The sequence below is a fragment of the Channa argus genome, chromosome 10 (assembly GCF_033026475.1).
Source record: "Channa argus isolate prfri chromosome 10, Channa argus male v1.0, whole genome shotgun sequence".
In the NCBI taxonomy this organism is placed as follows: Eukaryota; Metazoa; Chordata; class Actinopteri; order Anabantiformes; family Channidae; genus Channa; species Channa argus.
In genome coordinates this window covers 21,586,747-21,612,519 of record NC_090206.1, presented here as the reverse complement: position 1 = coordinate 21,612,519, position 25,773 = coordinate 21,586,747, and the positions used below count along the sequence as shown (strand labels likewise).

General features: G+C 40.3%; 1 protein-coding gene across 9 annotated transcripts in view; it reads left to right on the top strand.

Moving 5' to 3' along the window:
* The window catches only part of si:dkey-237h12.3 (teneurin-3), a 136,573-nt gene extending 111,065 nt beyond the window's left edge, over window positions 1–25,508 (top strand). For 7 of the 9 annotated variants that reach the window (XM_067517767.1, XM_067517763.1, XM_067517762.1 and 4 more), the window contains 11 exons: window positions 5,969–6,218; window positions 7,955–7,975; window positions 10,931–11,163; window positions 12,772–12,926; window positions 16,734–17,617; window positions 18,736–18,911; window positions 19,295–19,530; window positions 20,288–20,584; window positions 21,669–23,280; window positions 23,555–23,685; window positions 24,262–25,508. In XM_067517767.1, the coding sequence (XP_067373868.1) occupies window positions 5,969–6,218; window positions 7,955–7,975; window positions 10,931–11,163; window positions 12,772–12,926; window positions 16,734–17,617; window positions 18,736–18,911; window positions 19,295–19,530; window positions 20,288–20,584; window positions 21,669–23,280; window positions 23,555–23,685; window positions 24,262–25,014 (4,748 nt within the window). In that variant the 3' untranslated portion in view covers window positions 25,015–25,508. The remainder of the gene's footprint in view (window positions 1–5,968; window positions 6,219–7,954; window positions 7,976–10,930; window positions 11,164–12,771; window positions 12,927–16,733; window positions 17,618–18,735; window positions 18,912–19,294; window positions 19,531–20,287; window positions 20,585–21,668; window positions 23,281–23,554; window positions 23,686–24,261) is intronic. The other 2 variants (XM_067517764.1, XM_067517761.1) reach the window with 1 other exon arrangement.
* The last annotated feature ends 265 nt before the right edge of the window (window positions 25,509–25,773 follow it).

Genomic DNA, 25,773 nt, shown 5'->3' with positions numbered 1-25,773 from the left:
CAATGAAATCTAATGTATTTTCTTTTACTTGCATGTCTGATGTTCAGTGTTCTGCCAAGGCTTGGTTTCAGAATGACACAACTTGTTATTATAGTGAAGAGTGGTATGAATTTATCACATCACATCGTGCAAATGTATAGTAGTAGTTTAAAGGCACTGTGAGGAGTTTGATGAGGTTAATGAGGTTCGGTGTTTAAACCAGAGCACTATTAAAGTGTTATTGTAGCTAATTGTGCATAAAAATAGACTCGCTTTCATATGTCATGTGAATTTGAGTTGCAGCATGTAATGCATTGTCTAGGTCCCTGCAACTGGCTGACATGAATTCATAACTCTAGCTGTAACCACGAACTTCGTTTTTGGCTTTGTCCACTGAGCTTTAAATAAACCCTACAAGTTATTTTCATTCCAATATCTCCATCAGATATTTCGGCTACCAGAGAAGGTGTGTTTTAAGGGCGAATATCTGTGTACCTACCTTCTGCCTACTTCTTGAATAGTCTTTTTTAGCATGTTCATGCACACCCACAATTGGCAGGGGCAGCACTGTTCATCCCACAATACTCAAGTGGGTTTGCCCAGTGATAACACCTGTGTATTCCACATGTACATTATAAAGGTCCTCTCACATCCCAGATATTGCACAAACTGTCTTTTGTCAGGTAAGGTTGTGGAAAACATGTCAGGGAACCAGATTCTGAGAATCATTTGTCTTCTTTGACTTTGTTCAAACCTTGATGCCACTTGTCCTGATTCTTTGTTGAACATTAAAAGAAAAGACATGGGGCCCATTGCAGAACCCAATCTGTCAAGCCATCCAGAACATGAAGTTTGTGAAGCTTGCAAAAGAACACTGAAATATGCCTCCAGCTTGACTGCTGCTGGTGTGTTGCGTTTCATCCCACCTGTCTCAAAGTATAGCACACCCATCTCCAAAGCCTTCGCTGTGGCAGCATCACAGTTGGAGTTGGGAGTTGTTGGGAGATGGGTTTGTGATCAACAGATAGGTGCAGCATGTGTGATATGCTAATGCATGCTGCATCCTTTATTAGATTGAGCTGTGCAGTGTATCTGAATTTATCAGAAAATTGAATGTTACTGTGCATGAAAAATCATTATGTGAGGGGTTTCACTTGTACAAGGAAACGGTGATGACAGAAATAAAACAACAACCAGATGGTGTCGGGGTTTTTTTTCATGCAGTAAATGCTGCAGCCTCCCCAAGGGTTTTTCACACTTTTCACTTGTTCTATTACGACACTTGACTATATTTAAGACTCAAAAATAGTTTAGCAAACTTGCGTTGCTCTGTCTCATTTACTCCTGTCTCACAAGAGCTTAATCAATTGGCCAAAAGGGTTTCATGCTATAAATCCTTTTACAGTAGCTCAACCCGACAAAACAGAGAGCGCTGTAAGACTCTGAAATGTTTTTGTTAGAGACTGTGCTATGCTAGTTTATACAGCATTCACATCAAAGTATCATGATTCCATCTGTCTTTGCCCTCACATATATATTCATTTTTATTACAGAGGTTGGGTGTAGATTCCTAGATTTATGCTGTTGAATTTTCTCAATCCAAACTGAATTATTCAGTCTTGCATTCAGCCACTTTTTGACATTTGAGATTTATGGGCCACGTGGGTTTTTGGGCAAGAAATGCAGTTCGATATCCTCGGTCGGCACGAAGATGAATCCAAATATCACTGTTTGCCTTCATTGCTGCTCCACTATTGATTCTTCGATGCTGTAAACCTTGACTAATGTCCTCACCCAACATGTTAGCAGACGGTGGTCCTCTGCAGCTGAAAAGCGTTTTAGCCCCAGACCTTTATCACTCTTTGTTGTGCACCCTTCATTCATTTTTTGCACCACTTCAAACATCTGAGGACCGTTCCTGTCGTCGTTTATGGCAAAGGACCCAAGCAAATGCAGTCTTCCTTTTCCCTACTTGCACTCCAGAGCCTGTCAAACTAGATAAGGCAAACTGCTGGTGTCTGTGCTCTAATCATGTTGTTCTAGTCCTCCTTTCTTCTTTGCAAGTGGATATGCCTTCCCCTCAATCTGCAGCATGTGTCTATCTAGGGTAACAAAGCTATTTCTTACTGGCCACATCCCGAGCTCGGAAACTCAGTATGTTAGAGTGCACTTACTGTACAGCTCACGCACACACTGCATTTGAAGCATTGAGAGGTTTCCTGCCCACTTTTAGCCTCTATCACAGTGCATCATTGGGAGCCTGGGTGGTATCTTAGGGAATGACACAGTGCAAAGGAGAGCAAAAAAGGACAGGGTGCAATTAAGACACAGTCCCGCTCCTCCCCTACCAATCTCTGTACTCTGTGTCACCAAGGTGACATTGCTCAGGGCGCTCTAGTTTTTTTTTTATTTTTTTTATATCAGGTATAGAGCTCTGCCTTGAATTTGCCCCATTAATCATCTCGGGAGCTGTGATGTCGGCATTAAAACATTTTTTTTTTTTCACTACACGACTCAAATTAGCCTTTTATCAAAGAAATTATTACCTACTGTCATGATTCTAAGAAAGGAATCAATTCAACAAACGGTCATCAATGAGTGAATACGCGTATTCAGAGAAGGTGGAAAGGTGGCTTTGTAGATTGGGACAGTGTAATAAGGAATTACCACCTCCAAAAACAGGAGGTAGACAGAGTATGTGAATAAGGCAGAGTAACAGCAATTTCCACTCCTTGCTCAAATATTTCTGCAAGGACTACTCTCCTACTTTTCTATTTTCCGCTCTATTTTCTATGATAGAAAACGACCTTCATGTTTGCTCCTTGTTTTTTATCGTCACATTCACTGGCATTTATTTTTAATACACAGTTATAACTTGAATTGTTTTCAATATCTTTCAGTTATTATTTGGCAAATTCCACTCTTCTTTCAGGGTCTAACTGTGTCTGAGTGCTTAATATTGTGGTAAATGCTGCGTGACATGCAGTTACATTACATTATGAGCTGTGTGATTGTTAGATGGAGCAGTATCATAGAGAACGAGAGAACAGATTCTCCGACTTTCTAAAAGGCTTTTTCTCACTATGCCAAGAGAAACGGCTTTTTCTTTCACCAACTTCTATCCAAAACTCAAACACGCCTCCACACATACATTTACTAATCAATGAGCAGACACATGCCTAATGGTTGATCCATTCAGCTGCCATACTTATACTTTGACTTGAAGTCTCCTCTGCAAAATCTGTTGAGGAAGAACTAGTTTCTTTCAGTCTGTGCAGGAAAACAACTTTGCCAAAGTGTATAAATTGTATTCAGCTTGTCTTGCATAACAACGGTGGCTGCATCTTGTTTTTGAGAAAGTTTTGTTTGCAGTGTTATAGAATACATCCAAACCCAGAGAGGGGTGAAGTAAAAGTATAAAATATTTATAAATACATGTTTAGGGACTGCGTAGTCATTTTAGTCTGGATACTGTTACTGAGTTGCCATCTTCAGCCTGGGGCACTAGACAGTCGGAAGAAAAATTCCCATCAGTTCAGCTCTCCAGCTGAGACGTCACAAGCTTGATCCTTGCAACAGTCATCAGCAGTAATGTGTCATGTCCAAGTGTCCTTGAGGGAAGAAAACTGAACCTTTATCTGCTCACTCACTTAAAGCTCAAGCACATAAGACTGTCCATAGTTTTGTCTGTGTGTGTGTGTGTGTGTGTGTGTGTGTGTGTGTGTGTGTGTGTGTATGTATGTATATATATATATATATATATATATATATATATATATATATATATATATATATATATATATATAGCGCATCAATGTGGACAGATTGTGGGGGGGTAGCTGATGATAGATTAGTGTTTTTAATCCATTCCATCAGATAGCCTACGGTAAGACATAAGTGTGTGTGTGTACAGTAAATGGTGATGGAAGTGTAAATAGAGAGGGCTACGGCAGCTTGCCAAAATGACCCTTGCATTAAGAGTCTTTTTTCTCTCTCTCTCTCTTGTTTTAGAGCTGATCATGAGCCAAACTGCTCGACGGCTGCAACTGATCCATGTCCTACACACTGCATTAGACTCCTGGATATTAGAAATGCCTTTGTCATTCCAGAGAATGTTAAGGAGCTATTAGACAAACAGACATTAAAATTCTAGTCACATTACATAGCTTATTTGTTATTTGTAACTATGTTTCTGGGTGTTGTCAACCTTTCGGCTCGCTGAGTGTTTTCATTGCACTGTGTTTCATTCCGTGAGCAGACGCATGGATCACAGTTCAATTAGAGTCCCAAGGTCGTGCGTTTGATGGCGTCACACATAAAGCCGTCCCCCGGTCCTATTTGTCTTTGTTAGAGGCTCATGTATAATGCTCTCAGATACAAAAGACGGATTGGTCAGATCGTCCTGTCAAGAGTCTCACCAGACCGTGCCTTCATTTGAATTTGCCCTTCAATCAATTAAATCAATGAAAGGAACTAATCAGAGAAGGGACAAGCAGCACGACCACACGCTTCATTTCACATACATTGAGGGTTACGACAGCTTACGGGGTAATGCTGTGGGTGAACAGCATTATGTGGCGATTCAGCAGTGTCATAGATTCAGTAATTAGGACAGAGGCAGTGTGAATTCCAACAAGTTGCTTGATGGGAATAATTAAGTGCTTCCAGCGTGTACTTCTTTCCTTTGATGTGGTTTTTTCCCCTCTTTGAAGAGAGTCCTACTATATCAGTGCCCCCCCCCACTTCTTGTTAAAATATTCATCTATAGTGACTCACCAAATTCTGTAATTGCTCAGTGAAATCTATGCACTGGCATTAAGAGAAGGTACACTGCACCATGTTTATGTTCACCACCTATCTGGGAAAATAAGCTCCCTGTCAACCAAGATGAATATTATTTTACTTAAAATACGCTTCAGCTTCGTGGAGGGATTCCAACAACCCACTGAAACGATCCTATAATAATGCATGGGACTGAATTATTGGAGTGTATCAGTTATATCTTGCCTGTGTGCTGTCAACCATTCACTGCACTGTTTAAATCTTATTATTGTTCCATCTTTATTCAAAACACAAAAACCATAATTTCATACCTTTTAATTTAAAAAATATTAATGGTGTCTCCATGGGGCATTTTTTTAAAGGCCTTTCACAACTGATAGCTTGATGGACAAAAGGATTTACAGTACGTTTTAGTAATTTTCAGTAAAAGTTGTGGAAGAGCACAGTTAAACTCTCAAGTTGTGAAATAAACAAACTGTACATTTCTTTTTTATGATAAACCAAATTGAGGTGCTTTTTTTAGTTATGTTCTCATAGAATAATTAATCACAAATAGGAGAGGGAATTATTTTCTTCTTGTCTTTTTGCGCTTTGTCTTTTTATTGAGGGACTATTTTGACACTTTAGAAAAATATGTCCAATTGCTTTTTTTTTTGCCAAGAGTTACATGAGGTCAGTACCTCGGTGATGTCTGTGTGTTAAGTACAGAGCTAGAGCCAGAAGGTGGTTGGTCTATTATGAACACTAGAAGCAGAAAATAAAACATATAAATCTAAAACTTATACTTGTCATTTTTCTAATCTTGTGTGCAGCTTAAACAAGCAAGACACTGGCAAGAGACTTGAACGTTTGCTTGAAGCCGTTTCCTCTTGCTTCCCGTCTCTATTTAAAGCTAAGCTCATCACCTCTCAGCTCTATTAACCGCAACAGGCATGCAAGTGGTTTTTCTAACTCTCAGCAAGGAATTAATCAAGCATACAGCATACATTAATTTAATGTTCTACAGTACAGTACATTGTTATTCATTTAAATGTGTGGATTTGCATTTTTTTTGTTACCACTTTAGCTGGGCCTTTCTAATAAGAGATGTATCTTAAGTGACTTCCTGGCAAGATAAAGGATAAATCACGAGCCCATTTATCTGGTACTAGCTACAAACATTAGTCATGTTTCCACAACAGCAAGCAACTGCTGTTTTGTTTCCCAGGCATTCTTTACAAAGGCAGCGGGGAGAACCAGTTCATCTCTCTCCAGCCCCCAGTGATCTCCACCGTCATGGGGAATGGGCGCCGCAGAAGCATTTCCTGCCCCAGCTGTAACGGACAGGCCCAAGGCAACAAGCTGTTGGCACCGGTGGCTCTGGCATGGGGCACTGATGGAAGCCTGTACGTCGGAGATTTCAACTACATCCGCCGCATTTACCCATCTGGCAATGTGACAAGTATCATGGAGCTCAGGTGTGTGTGTATGTTACGCTTTGGGGGAAAAAGTTACAAATATGTTTGGGGGGCACCTGTTGACTTGTTCTTCAGCTGTTCTTCAATCCATTGCCATTTCCATCCTTAGTTTTAATTGAAGTACTGTATAAGTTGTATAAGTTTGCATGTGAAGAAGAAATTTTAGCTTTATAACAATTTTAAATTACTACAAGTGTAGTGTTATAATTGTACCCTAACTTTCAAAGGATGCTAAGAAACAATTTACCTAATAATGAAATAATATTTATTTTTCTATATTTAGGCCTAGTTTTGAGTGGACAAAATGGCAAGTTAGACAGACCATCAGTCATATACATCCTTATTCTACCCACAGAAATTTGAAATCTTTTTCCTATCCATCTCTATAATTAGGAAAGACATCCTGTCTTCAGTGTGTAATTGGGATGATTTACTCCCTCATGCCAAGTTGGCTTCTCTCAGCAATGACTCTGATTCAGCCATTTGGCTTATTTCAAAGTGGCAGATGTTGATTAAACGTACATTTGGCCACCATCCTACATTAGCTACATACATGACAAACATATGGAAACTGCTTTAAAAGGACAAAGGTCACCACGCTATTGGTGGAGAATTGTACATGATGTGGTTTTTAAGTAAGTGTTAAGATTGCAGTGGTTGATGTTTAGGACGGAAAACAGAAAAAAGCAGTTGTCATCAGCCACTATAGGGTAGTTCCCAAGTGGGAATGTGTGTAGTAGTATGGATCGGAAGCAGTGTGCTGCTGTAAAGTAAGTAGCATGCATGCTCAGCAACACTTTCATAGATAAACAGTGGTTTAAGAAAAGATTTGTGTCCCCAAGCTGCTGTTTTACTCTCATTAAAAGGGGAGAAACACACAACACTGCTATGAAGACTTGTTATGTTTGCCAAATTAAATTTAGTATAACATAAAATACACACCGAGGAAAACTTTACTTCACAGTAGGGGGCATTTATACACTCTAGATTTTTTTTTTTAAAAAGCAGGTTTGTTTACATACTGTTATGTACCATATCCTCACTGCTTGCATAATATTTACTTATTTTGTATTTGTATTCATGTTGTCCAAACATTTAGGCCAATGTGGTTTCAATCTTTGGTATGCATGATGCATGCTTGCCGCATGAGTCCAAATACCCCATATGGGATTCCCTTAACCTTTTTTCAACTGCTGTTAGTGTAAAGTCTGTATTTAGACTCTGGCTAGAGTGGCCAATGTAACAAGTGGCAGAATCAATATTTCAATAGCAGTGGTCAAATTGAGAAAAGCCGTGGTAATGCAGGATGGGGCTGCATGGAGATAGGAGAACATATTTTCCTCTCTGTGGGTTGTAACTCTCAGCCACAATCTCACCTCTCCACTTTCTGCCAAATGAACTGTCATTGCCTGCGACTTTCTCTAATGGCTGTGTTGATTCTTGAGGGGGATACTTTGACTTTCTGATTTTGAGCTGCTTATTCAAAAAAAAAAAAAAGACTTTGTGTCTGAGCTAAACTTAGAATCTTAGTTTTGCTTATTTCTCACGGCTTCAGTGAAGAATAACACACATTTTTTTTAAAAAATCAAGTCAAGCTTTTATGTCATTCCTGTGACAAAAAACTGAATGGGCAAGTAACCTAGAAAATAATAAGTAAAAAGTATCTCTTTAAGATTTACTAATTTCACTGTCTTGACTTTTCTTCCTCTTTTCCTGCTTCCTCTTACCTGTCATAGAAATAAAGACTTTAGACACAGGTAGGTGTATTATCTTAGTGCATGATGTTTTCATATTATCTACACATCATCTTTATCATCCCCTCTATAAATGTATGAGTATCTCTTCCTTTTACAGTCGCCTTTAACACCAGTGATTACCATGTGCAATTAGAACAACCAATTATAGCCTGATTACATCTAAACAAGAATAACTGTGTATCGTCTGGATTATCGTCTGATTACATGGCTACACTGAAAATATTAGGAAAAAATAATGTAAATATATACAATCAACACCTACGTATATAGTTTAACACCAGCCAATAAAACTATGCTGCAATACACATTACCACTGTGAAGCTTATAATTACATTTTCAAGCGGTGTTGTGGGCAGATGTTCTTATCCGCAGGGGATTACACAACTGTTTTGTATTCATGATTGAGACAACAGCATCAACTCAGCAACAGATCATTTAAAGATACAGACTGGTGCCAATTATGGTCACGTTAATTACTGGGGCAACATAATTGCCAGAGGTGCTACATGGAGTAAACTGGTATGGTTTTAAGCTGACTGTCTAGGTAATGCCTCCAGTGAAGCTTCAGGATTATGTGATATGGATATGTGCAGTATACATATGATATCGTCAATAATTTGCCTGATTCATCTTAAGTTTTACTACAGAATCCATTCATCTAATTCAAGCCGCAGGTGGAATGTAGTTTGGATCAATCTTTCCATGACCACCAGAGAGGATAAATAAAGCTAAAGCAGTGGAGGGAAGTGCAGCATGACTGGTTATCAGTCGCCTTAATAAACGGTTTTGATCTTCATCTAAAGTTCTCACAATAGCTCTGTGTTCATTTTAAGTTTGTATTTGTGAACCCTAAATAGAACAAAGAGAAAGTGCAGACATGAACAGAACTTTAGAAATTTAGAAAACAGGAAGTGAAATTCCTTTTGGCTCTGCATTTTCAGAAGAAACCCTGTGAAGGCCGAAACGTGTTTCTCCCAGCAGCATGCAGACAGATGTCAAAAAAAGAAATGTCTCTGCCTGTTTGATTTGCTCATTCTCTGGCTGTGATTTGCCTCTGTCTGGGTTCTTAGAGACATTTATGATATCCAAGTATGTCTTTGCAGAAATGTTAACCAGCTGCAGAGAAGTTGCTACAGAGCTCGATTTAGCTGCGGGCTGCTTGGAGTCCATTGATAATCCACTCTTAGCCGTGTAGGTTAAAAACAAGAATCTATTGTGAGCTAGTACAGGAACCCAGCGAAGAGAGCGTGACATACTTTCAGTGACGTGAAAGCTTAAGCCGATTGAAATGAGGGCTGTTGAATTGTGGATAACTTGGAGGGTTTGATTGTCTGCAGAGGAGGGTCAGCAACCAGGACAGGGTGATGGAAATGACTAGCATCTATAGTCAGCCTAAGGGGTATTCAAAAAAAATAAATACATAAAAATGCTTTAAAACTTGTGGTCTTACATCTGTCCTGAGATTGGAAGCGTCACAGAGGCATTATTTTTTTGCAGGGCTTTTTTATTGGCACTGTCTAATGTTATACAGGTGTGTCATTCATTGTGTCCGCCCCCTGCAGGTTGACTGTAAAAGAAAGGGATACTAACGTACGGCTTGCTGAATACTTTATAGGAACTTGATAGCAGCCGCCTATTTGGGGCATTTACTTTGACTCATAATAGCTGTCAAGTTTTATGACTCCATCTTCATCATTTTACAAAGATGTTTCATTGCCACATTTATTTTGCCGTCACATCATCCCACTTCCACAGCCAGCCCATATCGACTGAGGTACCATTAAGCGTGAATACAACCAGAGAAGCCGTGTTTATGACTGCACTGTAAAGCAAGCTATTTTTCATGTTAACTGCCTCTGTTTTAGCTGTTTAATGACACTTAAACACCTGCTATGTATCAACTCTTCTTAATAGAAAAGGTTAATTCAATAGTTTGTAAGTGTTTTGATTTAAAGAGACCATCCCAGAAAGTGATGATTTAATTGGCTTTCTTCGAATCAGTCCATCATGTTTTGCAAAATCTTTTGATTCCTAATTCTGGACGCATTTGCACTCTAACTCAAAAGGGGGTTTGATTCATTATGAGAACGTCAAAATGCCAGGAACAGATTTTGTGTCATTAGCTGTTGCACTTTGTTAACATAAGCGAGTCATTTCTGAAATTTCCAAAGGCTTCTCCCCACAGGGTAATGATAACAAATGAAATGATGTGGCGCACAAGTTGTCATTTCGGCTTTGTAAACTGAACCCCCACTGCAGTGTTATCCTGTTAAATTCTGTTTGACTTCCATCATTTCAGCCTCGAGTTTTCCACTTTATCAATCTCAAAGGTTCTGCCCTTTTTTTTTTTTCTGCTGTCGAAATTATTCAGAGTTAAAAATAGGCCTTATTTCCATCTTCACTTCACTGTCCATGTACATGATGATACAACTACTAATGTTAAGTTGATAACAGTGTTATTTTAAGCTTTAAAGTTTTTTGTGTGTTTTAAAAGTGGCATTCTGAATAACATCTTAAATGGTATGAAAATAACCATCAACTCACCCGAGTCAAGTAGGAGAAGGATTCTTTAATTCTGGTACACTCAAAGTAATCTACGATGGTACACAGGACTAGCAATTACACTTTAAATATTCTCTTGTTCTGAGAATTTTCAGTGTATACTTTTTTTTTTTTATTAAATGCACATTGAAAACAATGTCTGCTCTGTGGGTAGATGTAATAAACTTTACTCATGATGAGATTAGACAAATGGTCTATTCAGTAGAGAAAATGTGTGATTTTCATAAGGGCTCAGTTGGTCATGTTGTTATTAGATACATTACTGCATTAGCTCACATTTTATGGTTTAAAAATATGAGTATTTGGCTTAAATCTAAGAAAATGACATTAAATGACAAACTATGCAGTGTCTACAATTGCAGTCTGTAACTGAGCAATTGTCTTGAAATGCAGTAACAACCCGGCACACCGGTATTACCTGGCAACTGACCCAGTAACTGGCCAGCTGTACGTGTCAGACACGAACTCCCGGAGGATCTACAGGCCAAAAACCTTAACTGGGACAAAGGACCTGCAGTCAAACATGGAGGTGGTGGCAGGAACCGGAGAACACTGTCTGCCCTTTGATGAGAACCACTGTGGTGATGGAGGCAAAGCACCGGAGGCCTCTCTCACCGGACCCAAAGGTATCGTTTAAACCTAATGAAGATGTTCTACTCAAATGGAGGGGTGAAAATGTCATTGGCTAGATTTAAATTTATGTGTACACTGCTCGGGCCTATTGATTCTCCTAGATGAATTTTGGTTATTATGGGAGGATATTAAGGATATTATTATTATTATTATTATTATTATTGTTAGGACATCTTTTCATTGCACCACTCCTGAGAGACTCCTTTTAAAGCTGAAAGCATTCGCTATCCAGAAGTCAGTACCCACTCTGCACAACCTGTTGTCCACATTCAAATAACACATGGCCATTTGTGCCATTTGTTCTTGGATTGCTCATTTTTCATAAATTCTTCTGGATGAAAAGGCTAAGATGAATTGTTTTGGGCTAGTTGTTACCCGCTCTGAATGCCAACTGCAATAGCTCAGCTTCGGCTGGGTGATAAAGGCTTGAGTGAAGGCAATCTGAGGGAGTGACTCTAATGATGGAGTGGGTGGAAGCCGAGACCAGAGAAGAAACAGCAGATGGCTCCCTCTTTTTTTCTTCTCTCAGACATTTGGTGAACTCTGCTCAAATGTGACACTTTTCATCTGTCTGAGAATCTCAGACTGTCAAATAGCCAGCTCCCAAGGATTCACCGTTGGCTCCCTTGGCTCATCAATGTTTCAGCAGAAAGCAATCTTGTGCAGACCTAGCCACAGGTCAAACCAAACCACTCACCTTCCATATAAGCTTTTAAAGACTTCATTGAAAAAGAAATCATACTGTGGAGGTAAACTGAAGATAAAGCTGATTCAGAACATTTGAAACCCTCCCAAAACCAAACAACCTTCCACTACACATACATGTTCCTGACGTCAGCTGCTCAGTCGGTAGAATTAAACCCAAAGCGACGTGTTAACACCAATGTGAAGAATGAAAAATAGTCCCCCTGTGTGTGAGGTATGATTGAATTCCCACAGGTGCTGGTCTCTATTAAGTAGCAATGTGACACGGAGACTGATGTGGAGGCTGGTGTGGCCTGTTAATGTATTTCCCCAGTTTGGGACAAATGGTTATTGCAACTCCACGCTGGCTCGGCCGCAACTTACAACTCTGAGCTGACACTCAATCAGTGAGACAGTTTAGTCCACAGTTGTCACCATGGCAACTGCCTGTCTTTCACCCCTTTCATCTAAAATTGGCCGAAGCTGTCATTTCCACTCCCTCGCTCATTCATTTCTCAAATGGCGTGCAGATTGTTGATGATTGCCGATGTCAAAAAAAATCTCCAAACGCACTTCTCATTGACACCCCCACCTCGCGAGGTTCTTTTTTAGAGGGGGGGGTTACAACAAATGGCAAGTGCATATATACCGTATGAATACAACCTTTCCCACTCCTGCCTGAGAAATTATTTAATACCAGAAAAGCAGCCTGTGAATTATTGATGGATGTGCTTTTTGCAGTGACCTGAATAATGGGAAGGCAAGCTTGACACATGTATCCATCGTGTTCTGTCCACTGACTCATGCAAGCAGAGATGCTGCATATCTACCATGTTTTCCTGTTATCACAATTTTTCCCCCCTTTTCCCATCCTGTCTCCTTGTTTTTTTCCTTCTCTTTTTACCTGATTTCAACAGGCATTGCTGTAGACAAGAATGGCCTGATTTACTTTGTTGATGGCACCACAATCCGAAAGGTGGACCAGAACGGGATCATCTCCACTTTCCTTGGTTCTAATGACTTGACATCGGCTCGCCCTCTGACCTGTGACAACAGCATGGACATTAATCAGGTGACTTGTACACACAAGTTCCACACATTTTGCTAACCCTCCCTGTGTGCTCATATGGAGCATGTCACAGAGACACCTCATGCTCCCACCCCTGTAACCCTATTACAGTTGGCTCGCCCATGACTCATCATTGATATGCAGTGTTATATAACTGTGTATAAATTACATATGCAGTATCCATCTTTTCATGAATGATAAGAGGGCATCTGGTATTTGAGAGAGAGCGAAACATGCAGGGGAATATGTGTATATGTATATATATATATATATATATATATGTGTGTATATATATATATATATATATATATATATATATATATAAGTGTGTGTGTGTGTGTTGGCATATATGTACACTCCCCTCCAAAAGTATTGAAATAGTGGGGCCAATTCCTTTATTTTTTGCTGTAGACTGAAAATAATTGGGTTTGACGTCAAAAGATGACTGAGACAAGAGATCTACATTTCAGCTTTTATTTGCAGGTATTTACATGTGGATCTGATACACAGCTTAGAAGATGGCACGCGCACACACATACATATGTGTGTGTATATATTTTATTTATATATATATATATATATATATATATATATATATATACACACACACACACACACACACACACACACACACACACACACACACACGTGTATAGTTTTGAATGGACCTTCAGTGGCTTTCTCATTAATTTTATTGGAATTTTTCTTTTAAATCTGATGTGTTCGGTTATCTGCTTGATGTTCTTATTGCTACCATTCTTGGTCAAGCCAAGAAGACTTTTTTTTTATCTCAATGAGGATCTCCTGGTTAAATAAGTGCTAAATAAAAAACAAGCATTTTACTGACTGAGATCTTATCAAGGGGAACAACAGAAAGGTTTTGCTTTTATTGTTTTTTTTTTAGCTCTCGACGAGCAGAGCATTTTCCCTGAAAGGGGGAAAATATGTGCTAGGAGGAGAATGTGATTTAGACATGAAGTGTTCATTGAAGAGATGAGTTTTCAGGTTTTGGCAGATGATATGGAAGGAAGAATAATTACTGCATTTGTGGGGTTGTTTTGATGTGACTGCAGCTGAATTATAAGAGGTTTTGTCTTCAACTAGAAATTCTAAGGATTGAGGACACTTGGACTATATATAATACAATGAAAACTGTTCTGCAGCACCTGACAATGGCTGGCATTAGCAACACAATTTAATACTTTTTTGGTAAATAGGTGAGTCTAGACCTGCACTCAGATGTTAATATTTCTCTGTATCTCACCTGTTTAGTGTTTTGAGATTTGATTTGAGATGGAAAAAAGTCTTTTACCATATAAATACAAATGTTTGCTCGGCATCCTCTATATTCGGTTTCTGTAAAAAGTTAAAGTAAAGTGAGTCATAGCAACTGGGTTTCTTTCAAACATTTCACTACATGTCCACGTAGTTTTTTTTTTTCACTCTGAGGAAACTTCATAGGTCTTCCCATATATATCCTCCAGGGTGGTTTTGTTCATCCTCTGATGCAATGGCCTTGTTAGGTGAACAATCGAAAGACAGGGTATGGGAGAGTTGTTGGGATCAAACGGCGAACTCCTACAATCCCTCATAACCCCAAAACGGAGTTGTTAGGTGTGGCATCACTAGTGGATTTATGCAATTGTCTTAATCTTCCTGGGGATGGATAAAAGGGCAGCTGGTCTCTGCAATGTAGAGCTCTGAACACACTTCCCACATTGGGCTGCGATGGCCTTGTGCAGTATAATATTGTACATAGGGAAATAATGTGCACAGAGAAGATGGCTTGAGAGAAGAGTGAATGAAGCCATCAATGTTCAAGTGGAAAGTCCTGTTCTCAACAGAAGTGGGGGTCTGAGACACAATCTGTCTCTTATTTTCAGTGCTGCTCTTTCATCCATTGTAAAGAAGATTAACACCACTATGGGTAAGAGAGGTTGTACAAAACATCCCTGATTTACACCTTTCTACAAGACAAGCTTTTTGTGGCCATGTGAGAACTAACTAAAACGATAAATTTGGGGTTTCATAACCAACTTTCCTCAGATTGACAAAGCTGCTTGGATGAATAATTAATCACTTTAATATAACAAAAAAAACTCAACTTCCAGATAATCTACATGGATGGCTGAGAATTGCCAGTGCATCGGATTCTCCTGTATCGTAACCATTAAGTACATTTGTTGTGTCATAAAACAGCTCAGCTTACAAAAAAGACATATACATATAAGAGCAGAACAACTGTCAAAACTAAATACCCTTAACAGTACATTAATGAGAAATTAGATAAGTGCCTTCACATAAATAAAAGCTAGAGAGAAAATTAGAGGACATTCTGGTAATGTGGGAGCATTTCAATGTAAACAGAAGACAAAGAGATTTGTGTCTGCGTGTATTCATGAGTGGGTGGTGGACATGAAGGGGGAAGAACATAGGAGAACATTAAGACAAAGGATTAGACTTGTCGCTTTTTGCTAATTAACCAACCAATTTGGTTTGAGCCAATAAACACAAGGTTTTGGCGAGACCGTGTGATCTTCCAGCATCGAAGCCACTGTGGAGAATTGGCCCAGTGCAGCTGAACTAGTGGCAGCGTTCTAAGTAATGCGTTTCTTTTATTAATGGCACCATGGAAAAGCACCATTCAGGAGTGTTTTGACAGCTTTAATAACAGATGTGCACTGGATTTGAAGGCCATACCAGTCATTTATGCTTTTACAAATAAACATGTTATTCACTAACACGTTTGCGACAGACTGTAATGGTTAGCCAGGGTTATGACTTTGGATTGGATTGTAATATCTACAAAGCCCCCCAATGACGAGGCCAATTCATTTGTGTTTTTTGTACACTGTAGACATTTGGCTTAAAAAAAATAAATATGAAAAGAAAGTTTCTGCAACAAAGTGTTACAGACTGATGAGACCAAGAAAAACAAACCTTCTGGAACAGTCTCACAACTCTTGACGTTGGCATCGGGATGAATTCAGAGGTGTACAGAAACATTTGTCAGCAGATTTAAAAACTAATTACTGAAAGAGGTTTCAGTAAAGCCAAGTATTAATTATTAATTACGTTACCAAGTATTAATTAAGATTTTGTATTTACTTTAAAACCATTCCTCACTTACAGTACTTAAAATTCGGCTGATCAAAAGGTGCTATGTTCTGGACACCCCCACATAAATTTTTAATATCACATTGCTGCAGCAGTTAGTAAAGCACAAATGGAGCAGGAAGGTGCGAAATACATGCACAAAGTTATTTTGTAGTTGTACTATAGTACTGGAAGTCTCACTAATAGTACAGTCAAACATAGCTTTCCAACGTGAAAAAGGGCCACTGAGGTAAAGTTATCCTTTAATTTCATGTACAATACCAGCACTAACATTAAGTTAAACAAATATAAGGATATAATTGCAGAGATAAATGCTAATCGTATAACCCAAAGGTTCCATCATAACATTTTTCCCCTCCTGGCCCATAGAAATGATAAATTCTAAGTTTTACTGCCCTAATGGAAAGAGAGACTGCCCAAGCAACTAAAATGTCATGTTTGATTCCCGCATATGCCAGTGTCTTAATGTAACCATCAACTGGATATATTTTCAAATTAGGAAATATGGATAAAAGTAACCTTTGAGAACAAAAATTATCTAAGGCAAGTTGTACAAAAAAAAAAGCGAATGCTGATTTTATATGGAAACTGTATTTAAAGCAGCTGCTTTCCTATTATTTTATGTCAAGTTTCTAACGATGTCATAATGTCATGTAGAAAAAAAAAAGAATTTAAAAATGTCCCCTATTTTAGGTTATTCTGGAGTGGCCCACAGACCTAGCAGTGAGCCCGATGGACAACTCACTGTATGTCCTGGACAACAATGTCGTGTTGCGCATCACAAAGAACGGTCAAGTGAGCATTGCAGCTGGCCGACCTATTCATTGCCCATTGGCTGGCCTGGAACGTGGTGTGGCTGGTGGTCAAAGGGCACAACTAACCCCTCTAGAATCTGCCGTTTCCATTGCCATTTCATACCACGGTTCTATCTACATAGCAGAGACAGATGAGAGGAAGATGAGCAGGATCCGGAAGGTTTCTGTGGATGGCGAGATAACGCATTTGGCCGGGGCTCCCTCTGATTGTGATTGCAAGAACGATGCCAACTGTGACTGTTACCAGACAGGGGACGGCTATGCCAAAGACGCAAGGCTCAATGCTCCATCTTCTTTAGTGGCAGCTCCAGATGGAACACTCTACGTGGCAGACTTGGGCAACATCCGTATCCGGGCCATTTCTCGCAATGGGCCAACTTTGACTTCCAGTGCCAGTACATATGAGGTGGCTTCCCCTGATGTCCAGGAGCTGTATGTGTTCGACAGCAACGGCACTCATCAACACACTGCGAGCCTGCTTACTGGTGACTTGAAGTATACTTTCAGCTATAGCACAGAGAATGACATCACAGCTGTCACTGACAGCAGTGGTAACACCCTGAGAATCCGTAGAGATCCTAACCGTATGCCGGTGCGTATCGTCGCCCCCGACAACCAAGTGATCTGGCTGACCATGAGCACCAATGGTGGACTGAAAACTCTTACGGCGCAGGGCCAGGAGCTGGTGCTTCTGACTTACCATGGTAACAACGGTCTGCTGGCTACAAAGACATCCGAGATTGGGTGGACAACTTTCTATGAGTATGTATAATAGAAACTGGCAAGGTCATTCTGTTTGTCTATCACATTTTTATCACATCCGCCTGGCCTGAGTTTCAATTGATTTAGGCACCTGGAACCCGCCCATGGTACAAATTAAACAACTTCCACTTTCTGCATACTGATACAAATTATATAAGTAAATGGGCTTTGCATTCTGGCAATGTAAAGTTTAGGAATAATAAGGAAAAAAAACTGCTTATTACTATTGAACAAGCAATATTAGAAATCTATGAGTTGAGTTTTTTAAAAGTTTAAACTAACCCTCAAATCGTGTGATAAATATTTGTGTACATGCATGTGTGTAACCCTGCATGTCGCCTTCGTAGCCTCACACCTCAGTTGAATTTACTTTATAATTGGTAACTGTACTTACCTGCAAACTGCTTAAGGGTGCACATTTAATTGGAAGCTAATTATAAAATGTGCCTTAAATCTGTAAAATAACCCAGTTAGACTTCTTTATAAAGTATGCTACTGTACTTATTTTGCTGCTGCCATTTGGAGTAACAAAAGAGCAAGATAGGTGTTTGTTAGAATGTGTACGTACACACATTTCAAAAAGGAAAACTGGACAAAATGACCAACTCGTGATTCAATTTTATTATAATAAGCCACCTGGACTATATCACAATGACCCTTTGTTTTTTTTTTAGCATGGTTTCTCCGTGATTGAATTTTGCTCCCTTGTGTAATTTGCTGTCATGTCACATTATGCCATGAATGATATCCCCAGTATTACTAAAAAAGTAAAGCATTCACTTGAGATTATAATGACACATCATTCAAATTGTTGAATTCATTACAAGTCTGGATTTTATTTTTATATATATACATAAAACTGATAGCTGATGAGATGTGTCATTCTCCCATATCTAATATTTGGATTTGTGCCTTGGGTGGATACTGACGCCCCTTCATTTATACTTTGGAAATTGAACATCTAAAAAAAAGTGACATTTTAATTACAATAAACTTGACGGCCTTACTTAACAAAGTAAAAAAAAAAAAAAATTGAACTTACAATACAAAGAACCGTGGTACCAAGAGAACTCATTCGTATTCATGCTTTGTCATCTCATGTTCTTTTTGTCAAACAGCTATGACAGTGAAGGACGGCTAATGAATGTGACATTCCCAACTGGAATGGTGAATAACTTGTACACAGACATCTACAGCGCTTTGACGGTGGACATCGAAAGCTCCATGACAGAGGAGGAAATCAGCATCACTACGAATACCTCAACCATTCGTGCCTTCTACACTCTGGCTCAGGGTAAGGCCACTGCAAGTCGAGAAGCTATTTCGTAAGTGGTTATTTGTCATTGTTTCAAGGGTCATTGTGGCAATGTTGACTAAGCTCAAGTTGCGTATCATTACAGCTCAGATGGTCCGACAGACAACAGTGTAAATGATTACTCTCTCCTAGTGTGTGGGTTTAGGTGTCAGGGACACACATCAACCTTGTATCTAAATAATTTTTACTCTATGCCGGAGCCAGATGGGTCTTTGTTTTTTTCAGCACATTGTTTATGATCATTCTTTTTCCCTGAAGTTTGTCTAATTTGAAATAAAATAAGGACTTAAAGCATGAGTACACAGTTAGTAACTTTAACTATAAATTGCACTTTCTGTACGTTTTTTCTTTCCTATCAACAGACCAATGTAGAAGTAGCTATCAAGTGGGCTTTGACAACTCGCTGAGGATTACCTATGCCAACGGGATGGACACCCACTACCAGACAGAGCCCCACATCCTGGCAGGTGCTGCCAACCCAACTGTAGCCAGACGCAACATGAGCTTGCCAGGGGAGAGTGGGCAAAACTTGGTTGAGTGGCGCTTTCGCAAAGAACAAGCCAGAGGGAAAGTTATCGTGTTTGGACGCAAACTTAGGGTACATTTGATTTGTTGCTTGTACTTTGATGCACGTGCGAATGATCAGTGATGTGCGTACACAAAATGAGTTACTTCCTGTGGCCTCGTTTAGCTCAGTGGTAGATGGAGCATGACAGTGATTCAGCCGAAGAATTAACAATCAATCCAGTTTAGTTGACAATCAGTCTGAGTGGTCAAAAAAATAACAGATCTTACTTGATTACTGTGATTGTCTTTATTAAAATCTGGGAACATTTCCATTGAAAATTCTCAGTTTAACATTTACTTGCTGATATGGATCTTTGATATTGCAGTACTATGCTTAAGTTCACCTCTTCCAGCAGAATTTTCCCCTCTTAGCATCTTAACATCCAGATTTATGATTTACAGTACTCCGTGAACTTAACGTGTTCTTACTTTGCCTAACGTTAATTTATATCTTCACTAAATTTAGGAAGTTGTGATATAAGTGTACCTGAACAATCGCCAGAGTGTCTCTCAGTTTAATGGGCCTCGTGAAAGGGGTGTTAATCTCTGCGACAACTGTAGTGAAAATGTGTGAATACAGTATGCAGAGCCTGCCAGGCAAATAACAGTGGTATCAAAACCAAGAATTTCTTCTTATTGTACTATTGTGCAGGCGATGTACGTGGGCTGTGTTGATTATTTTTAAATGTTACCTAACAGAAACATGTAATCTGTAGTAGTAGGAGTAACAGGGGTGGTTGCTGTTTTTTTTTGTCTTAATACCATCTTAAATCAAATCCTTCCCACAGGTGAATGGAAGGAACATTCTTTCTGTCGATTATGATCGCACCCTGAGGACCGAGAAGATTTATGATGACCACAGGAAGTTCCTCTTAAAGATTATATATGATACAGCGGGTCACCCAGTGCTCTGGGTGCCCAGCAGTAAGCTACTGCCAGTTAATGTGAGCCGCACAAGCAGCGGGCAGATCAGTGCCCTGCAGAGAGGCCCCACTACTGAGAGACTCGAGTATGATGGCCAAGGCCGCCTGGTGTCCAGGGTGTTTGCAGATGGGAAGATATGGAGTTATACCTACCTAGAGCAGGTGAGAAAATAGCGTGACCAGAGAAAGCAATATGTAAGAGATTTTGTAGACCAGGCTAGTTATTTTCATGAATCCAGACCTTGACATATCACCCTGAGGATGCTTATTTACCAGGAACTACCACCTCCATGCATATAATTATGGGAGATGTTGGCTAGTGATTGTTTTACATTAAAGTATCATTTACAAGCTTTAGATAGAAAAATGTTGAATAGAGCTGAATTTAGACATGGATGCAGCTACTGCACTATCCATGAGATAGAGCTCGCCCTCTACCTTATTACATTACTGTATAAATCACACCAAAATTGGTACTGTGGTTCTGGGATTTCACTGGTTGCCTAGTGACACGACTTTAATCATAGCCCATTGGCAATTGTGTTGTCTCTATATTTATTCATTTGTTAAACACATATGTGCTCCTGTCTGCTCGGGAGAAGCAGATGTGTGATTTGTCCAGTCTTTGTAGCTTTCTGACAGTCTTCAGGTCTGTCTTAAGGTTTAAGGTACAATATGGGAAATTACCGGATTCTCTTTCTGTATGTTAAACGGTGGAAGGCTGCTCTTCTGCAGTATCGCTTTCTTCAAAGAAATAAACCTTAGACACCATCTAAAGCATAAGAAAAACTTGCAGAGATTTTCTCAGGCACTTCTGTCTGCATCCTTTCATTGCGTGACCTGGAGGGGCCATGTCAACACTCTGACATAAGGAACACAGAAAGCTCAGGGAGCACAGGGAACCTTCAGTGTAATAACGGATGACTGGGCCTGACATTTTAACAGAAAGGGCGGCAAACCCTTAGAAGACAGACCGCACTTCAAACTGCATATACTGTAAATTAATTACACTAGTCTCTAGGGGTAATAAGTTCTGAGAAACAATTACACACCAGACAAGGGGCAGCATAATTGGCAGTTAACGCCTGACAACCATGGTAGTTAATACCACCTAGTGCATTTTGCATCTTCTTTCTCCCGTTTCACAAACAAATTTCAGCTCACCCAGCCTGACATTACACATATATTATGTATAAATATTATGGAACTCAAGAAAACACTTGCTATTTTAATCTTTTCCCCCCAGTCCATGGTCCTCCTGCTCCACAGTCAACGCCAGTACATATTTGATTTCGACTCTCTGGACCGGCTGTCTGCTGTCACCATGCCAAGTGTGGCGCGGTACACCATGCAGACCATCCGTTCAGTGGGTTACTACAGGAACCTGTATCACCCTCCAGAGAGCAACGCCTCAGTAGCTGTAGACTACAGCGAAGACGGCCTCCTATTGAGAATCGCTCACCTGGGTACAGGCCGTAGAGTCCTGTACAGGTATCGGCGGCAGAATAAACTGTCGGAGATCCTGTATGACAGCACAAGGGTCAGTTTCACTTATGATGAGACGGCAGGTGTGCTGAAGACCGTAAACCTGCAGAATGAAGGTTTCATCTGCTCAATTCGTTACCGCCAAGTGGGGCCACTTGTAGACCGGCAGATTTTCCGCTTCAGCGAGGATGGCATGGTCAATGCACGCTTTGATTACACCTATGACAGCAGTCTGCGTGTCACCAGCGTGCAAGGTGTCATCAATGAAACGCCGCTACCCATTGATTTATACCAGTTTGATGACATCTCAGGAAAAGTTGAGCAGTTTGGAAAGTTTGGGGTCATCTACTACGATATAAATCAGATAATCTCCACAGCAGTCATGACCTACACTAAGCACTTCGATGCACACGGACGCATCAAGGAGATCCAGTATGAGATATTTCGATCACTGATGTACTGGATCACTTTCCAGTACGATGATGTGGGCAGAGTCACCAAGCGGGAGATAAAGATTGGCCCCTTTGCCAACACCACAAAGTACATCTATGAGTATGATGTGGACGGTCAGCTCCAGACTGTGTACTTGAATGAAAAAGTGATGTGGCGCTACACATATGACCTGAATGGAAATTTGCACCTGCTGAACGCTGGAAACAGTGCACGGCTTCTGCCTCTGCGCTATGACTTGAGAGACCGCATCACCCGCCTCGGAGATATCCAATACAGAATGGATGAAGACGGCTTCCTTCGTCAGAGGGGAGCAGAAATCTTTGAGTACAACTCCAAAGGACTCTTGGTGCGGGTTTATAGCAAGAGCAGTGGCTGGACAATTCAGTACCGCTATGATGGACTCGGCCGCAGAGTATCCACCAAGACCAGCTTGGGTCAACACCTGCAGTACTTCTATGCAGACCTGAGCTACCCGGCCAGAATTACACATTTATACAACCACTCCAGTTCAGAGATCACTTCTCTCTACTATGACCTCCAAGGCCACGTGTTTGCTATGGAGATCAGCAGTGGGGAAGAGTTCTACATTGCTTGTGATAACACTGGCACACCTCTGGCTGTCTTCACCAGCAATGGACTCTTGGTCAAACAGCTCCAGTACACGGCATATGGTGAGGTCTACTTCGACTCCAACCCAGATTTCCAGCTTGTGCTCGGGTTTCATGGAGGACTGTATGACCCCCTGACGAAACTGCTGCACTTCGGAGAGCAAGATTATGATATAATGTCTGGAAGGTGGACTGTTCCAGATATTTCCACTTGGAAAAAAGTTGGAAAAGAGCCCGCCCCTTTCAATTTATACATGTTCAGAAATAACAACCCCATCAGTAAAGTCCACGAAGTAAGAGAATATGTTGCAGGTAAGATATTGTGGTTAAAAGTGCCGCTATTTTCTCAGTTTTTACATTAACAGCTATACTTGTGAGTTGCCCACCTTGTAAATTTAATTTAGTTTATTTCTAGTTTCTGAAGCAGTTAATTGTCAACTTTGAAAGCTTTTCCATGTAAAACATTTGTGTTCAATTGTGTTTTTGGCCTAATGTAAACATTTTTATCAAACTTATCAACGTAAGCCACAAATGTATCCCCATCGCAGCTCTAATTCTCGGCCTTAAATTTTATTTTTGTACACAGATGTGAACAGCTGGCTCGTAACCTTTGGCTTTCATCTTCACAACACAATTCCTGGGTTTCCAGTGCCAAAGTTTGACTTAAGCATGCCATCTTATGAGCTGACCAAGAGTCAGCTCTGGGACGATCTGCCGGTGAGTGAAATGACTATTTCCTATGCAAAGAAATTATTACCAAAGAACAGCTATTATAACGTGGCCAACATCCCATAGAGTTCAGACGAAGCAAAAATAAATTAATAAATAAACCTAATGTTTTCTTTTTACATTAGTATTTTCAACCTGCCATCTTCTAATTGGACTGCTGTGTATAACATAGAAAATCATTTTTAATTGGGACATATTTGCATATTAACACACATAATAAGCAAAGTGTGTTTCCCTCTGTCTTTAGTTACCAGCTGAGCACATTTTTACACTGCTCAACTTTATATGTAATATTTTGGTGTTGCTACTGTTAAAAAAAAAAATTCTTTTGAAGCTATTTATGCTAGGCTTCTTTGCTCTAATGCCTTTACACAAAGAGTGTTGCTGTAAAATTGTCACGGGGGATTTATCTACTTTTGGCTTGAGAACACAGCTTGAAAACACCATTATCTTAGACGGCGATGAAAAACTCTCTGAAGCAGAGCAGTAGCTGGTTCTAAATGGCCTAAAGAGTCAGGTTCTGCCATGTTCAGGTATTAACGTTTCACTGCACTTTTCCTACAGTCTATCTCTGGGGTCCAGCAGGAAGTAACTAGACAAGCGCACTCCCTCTTGTCATTCGAGCGGCTGCCACAGGTCCACCTCAGTCGAGGTCGCAGAGGTGAAAAGACTTGGCTGTGGTTCTCAGCAGCGATGTCTCCCATCGGAAGAGCCGTTATGTTTGCCATCTACAAGGGCAGCGTCCACACTCACACACTCAACGTGGCCAGTGAGGACTGTATCAAGATTGCAACAATCCTCAACAATGCCTTCTATCTGGAAGACCTTCACTTTACTATAGAAGGGCGCGACACGCACTATTTTGTTAAGCCAGGCCTGCCGGATGCTGACCTCGCTGCACTGCACCTCACTAGTGGACACAAGACTCTGGAGAATGGCGTCAATGTGACCGTTTCCCAGTCCACTACGGTCATGGATAGTCGGACTCGCCGTTTCGCCGATGTGGAGATACGTGCTGGTGCTCTAGCTCTCCATATTCGCTATGGATCCACTGTGGATGAGGAGAAAGCACGGGTTGTTGAGCTCGCCCGTCAGCGCGCCCTGGCAGGTGCTTGGGCGAGAGAACAGCAGCGAGTGCGAGATGGGGAGGAGGGGGTCCGCCCATGGACAGAGGGGGAGAAGAGGCAGCTTCTGAGTAGTGGAAAAGTTTTGGGGTATGATGGGTACTATGTGCTTTCCATCGAGCAGTACCCAGAATTAGCTGACAGTGCTAATAATATCCACTTTCTTCGGCAAAGTGAAATTGGGAAAAGGTAACAATACGAGGGCCATGTTCTACCAAAGAGACCTTTTGGTAGATGCATCCTAGTGGACAAAATGACAAGCAACAATCAAAGGTTGCTGATATGTACCCTGAGTGTCCATGTGTTTTTGTAATAAAAAATAAAAATACAAGCCGTCAAAAGCAATGCTGTGCATTGTGACCTAGGGACTACAGAGTAAATGTACAACTACACCAAGCCTTAACATGGCAATTACAGGTCAGTTCCTCTGTAGCACAAACCTTTTGGACTCAACAGAGGAACAGTGGTGTATTCGAGGAAACAGTGAGGTAATTTAGGTCTTTCATGTTTGTTTTTTTGGTTTTCATCGAGAAAAGTCTGGCTCAACAAAGTATTGTGAGAGCAAAGTAAATGTTTACATTATGCATATCTGTACTTCTCTTGAAGTACGGGGCTCTTGAGTTCACACGCCTGGAGCAAACGGTGTCCTTGAGCATTTTTGTTCAGGTTTTTTTTTTTTTTTTAAATCAGAGACTTCTGATGCTAAGAGATACCCGCACCAAACAACCACTATGTATACCAGAGTTAGCACTGTAAACATGAATAACATCAAAATGTCTTATTCTCTTCGAGATGCTTTTAAACAGAAAAAAAAAAACTGTTTCCATGTTTAAATATCCAACATTCATTGTGAAGAAAAGGACAGCGAAGGTTTTAAGGACTGCCGGGGGAGAAAAGGACACAATTGTGTCTTGGATAGCACCGGGACACCATGTTTTGTAAATTATGCAAG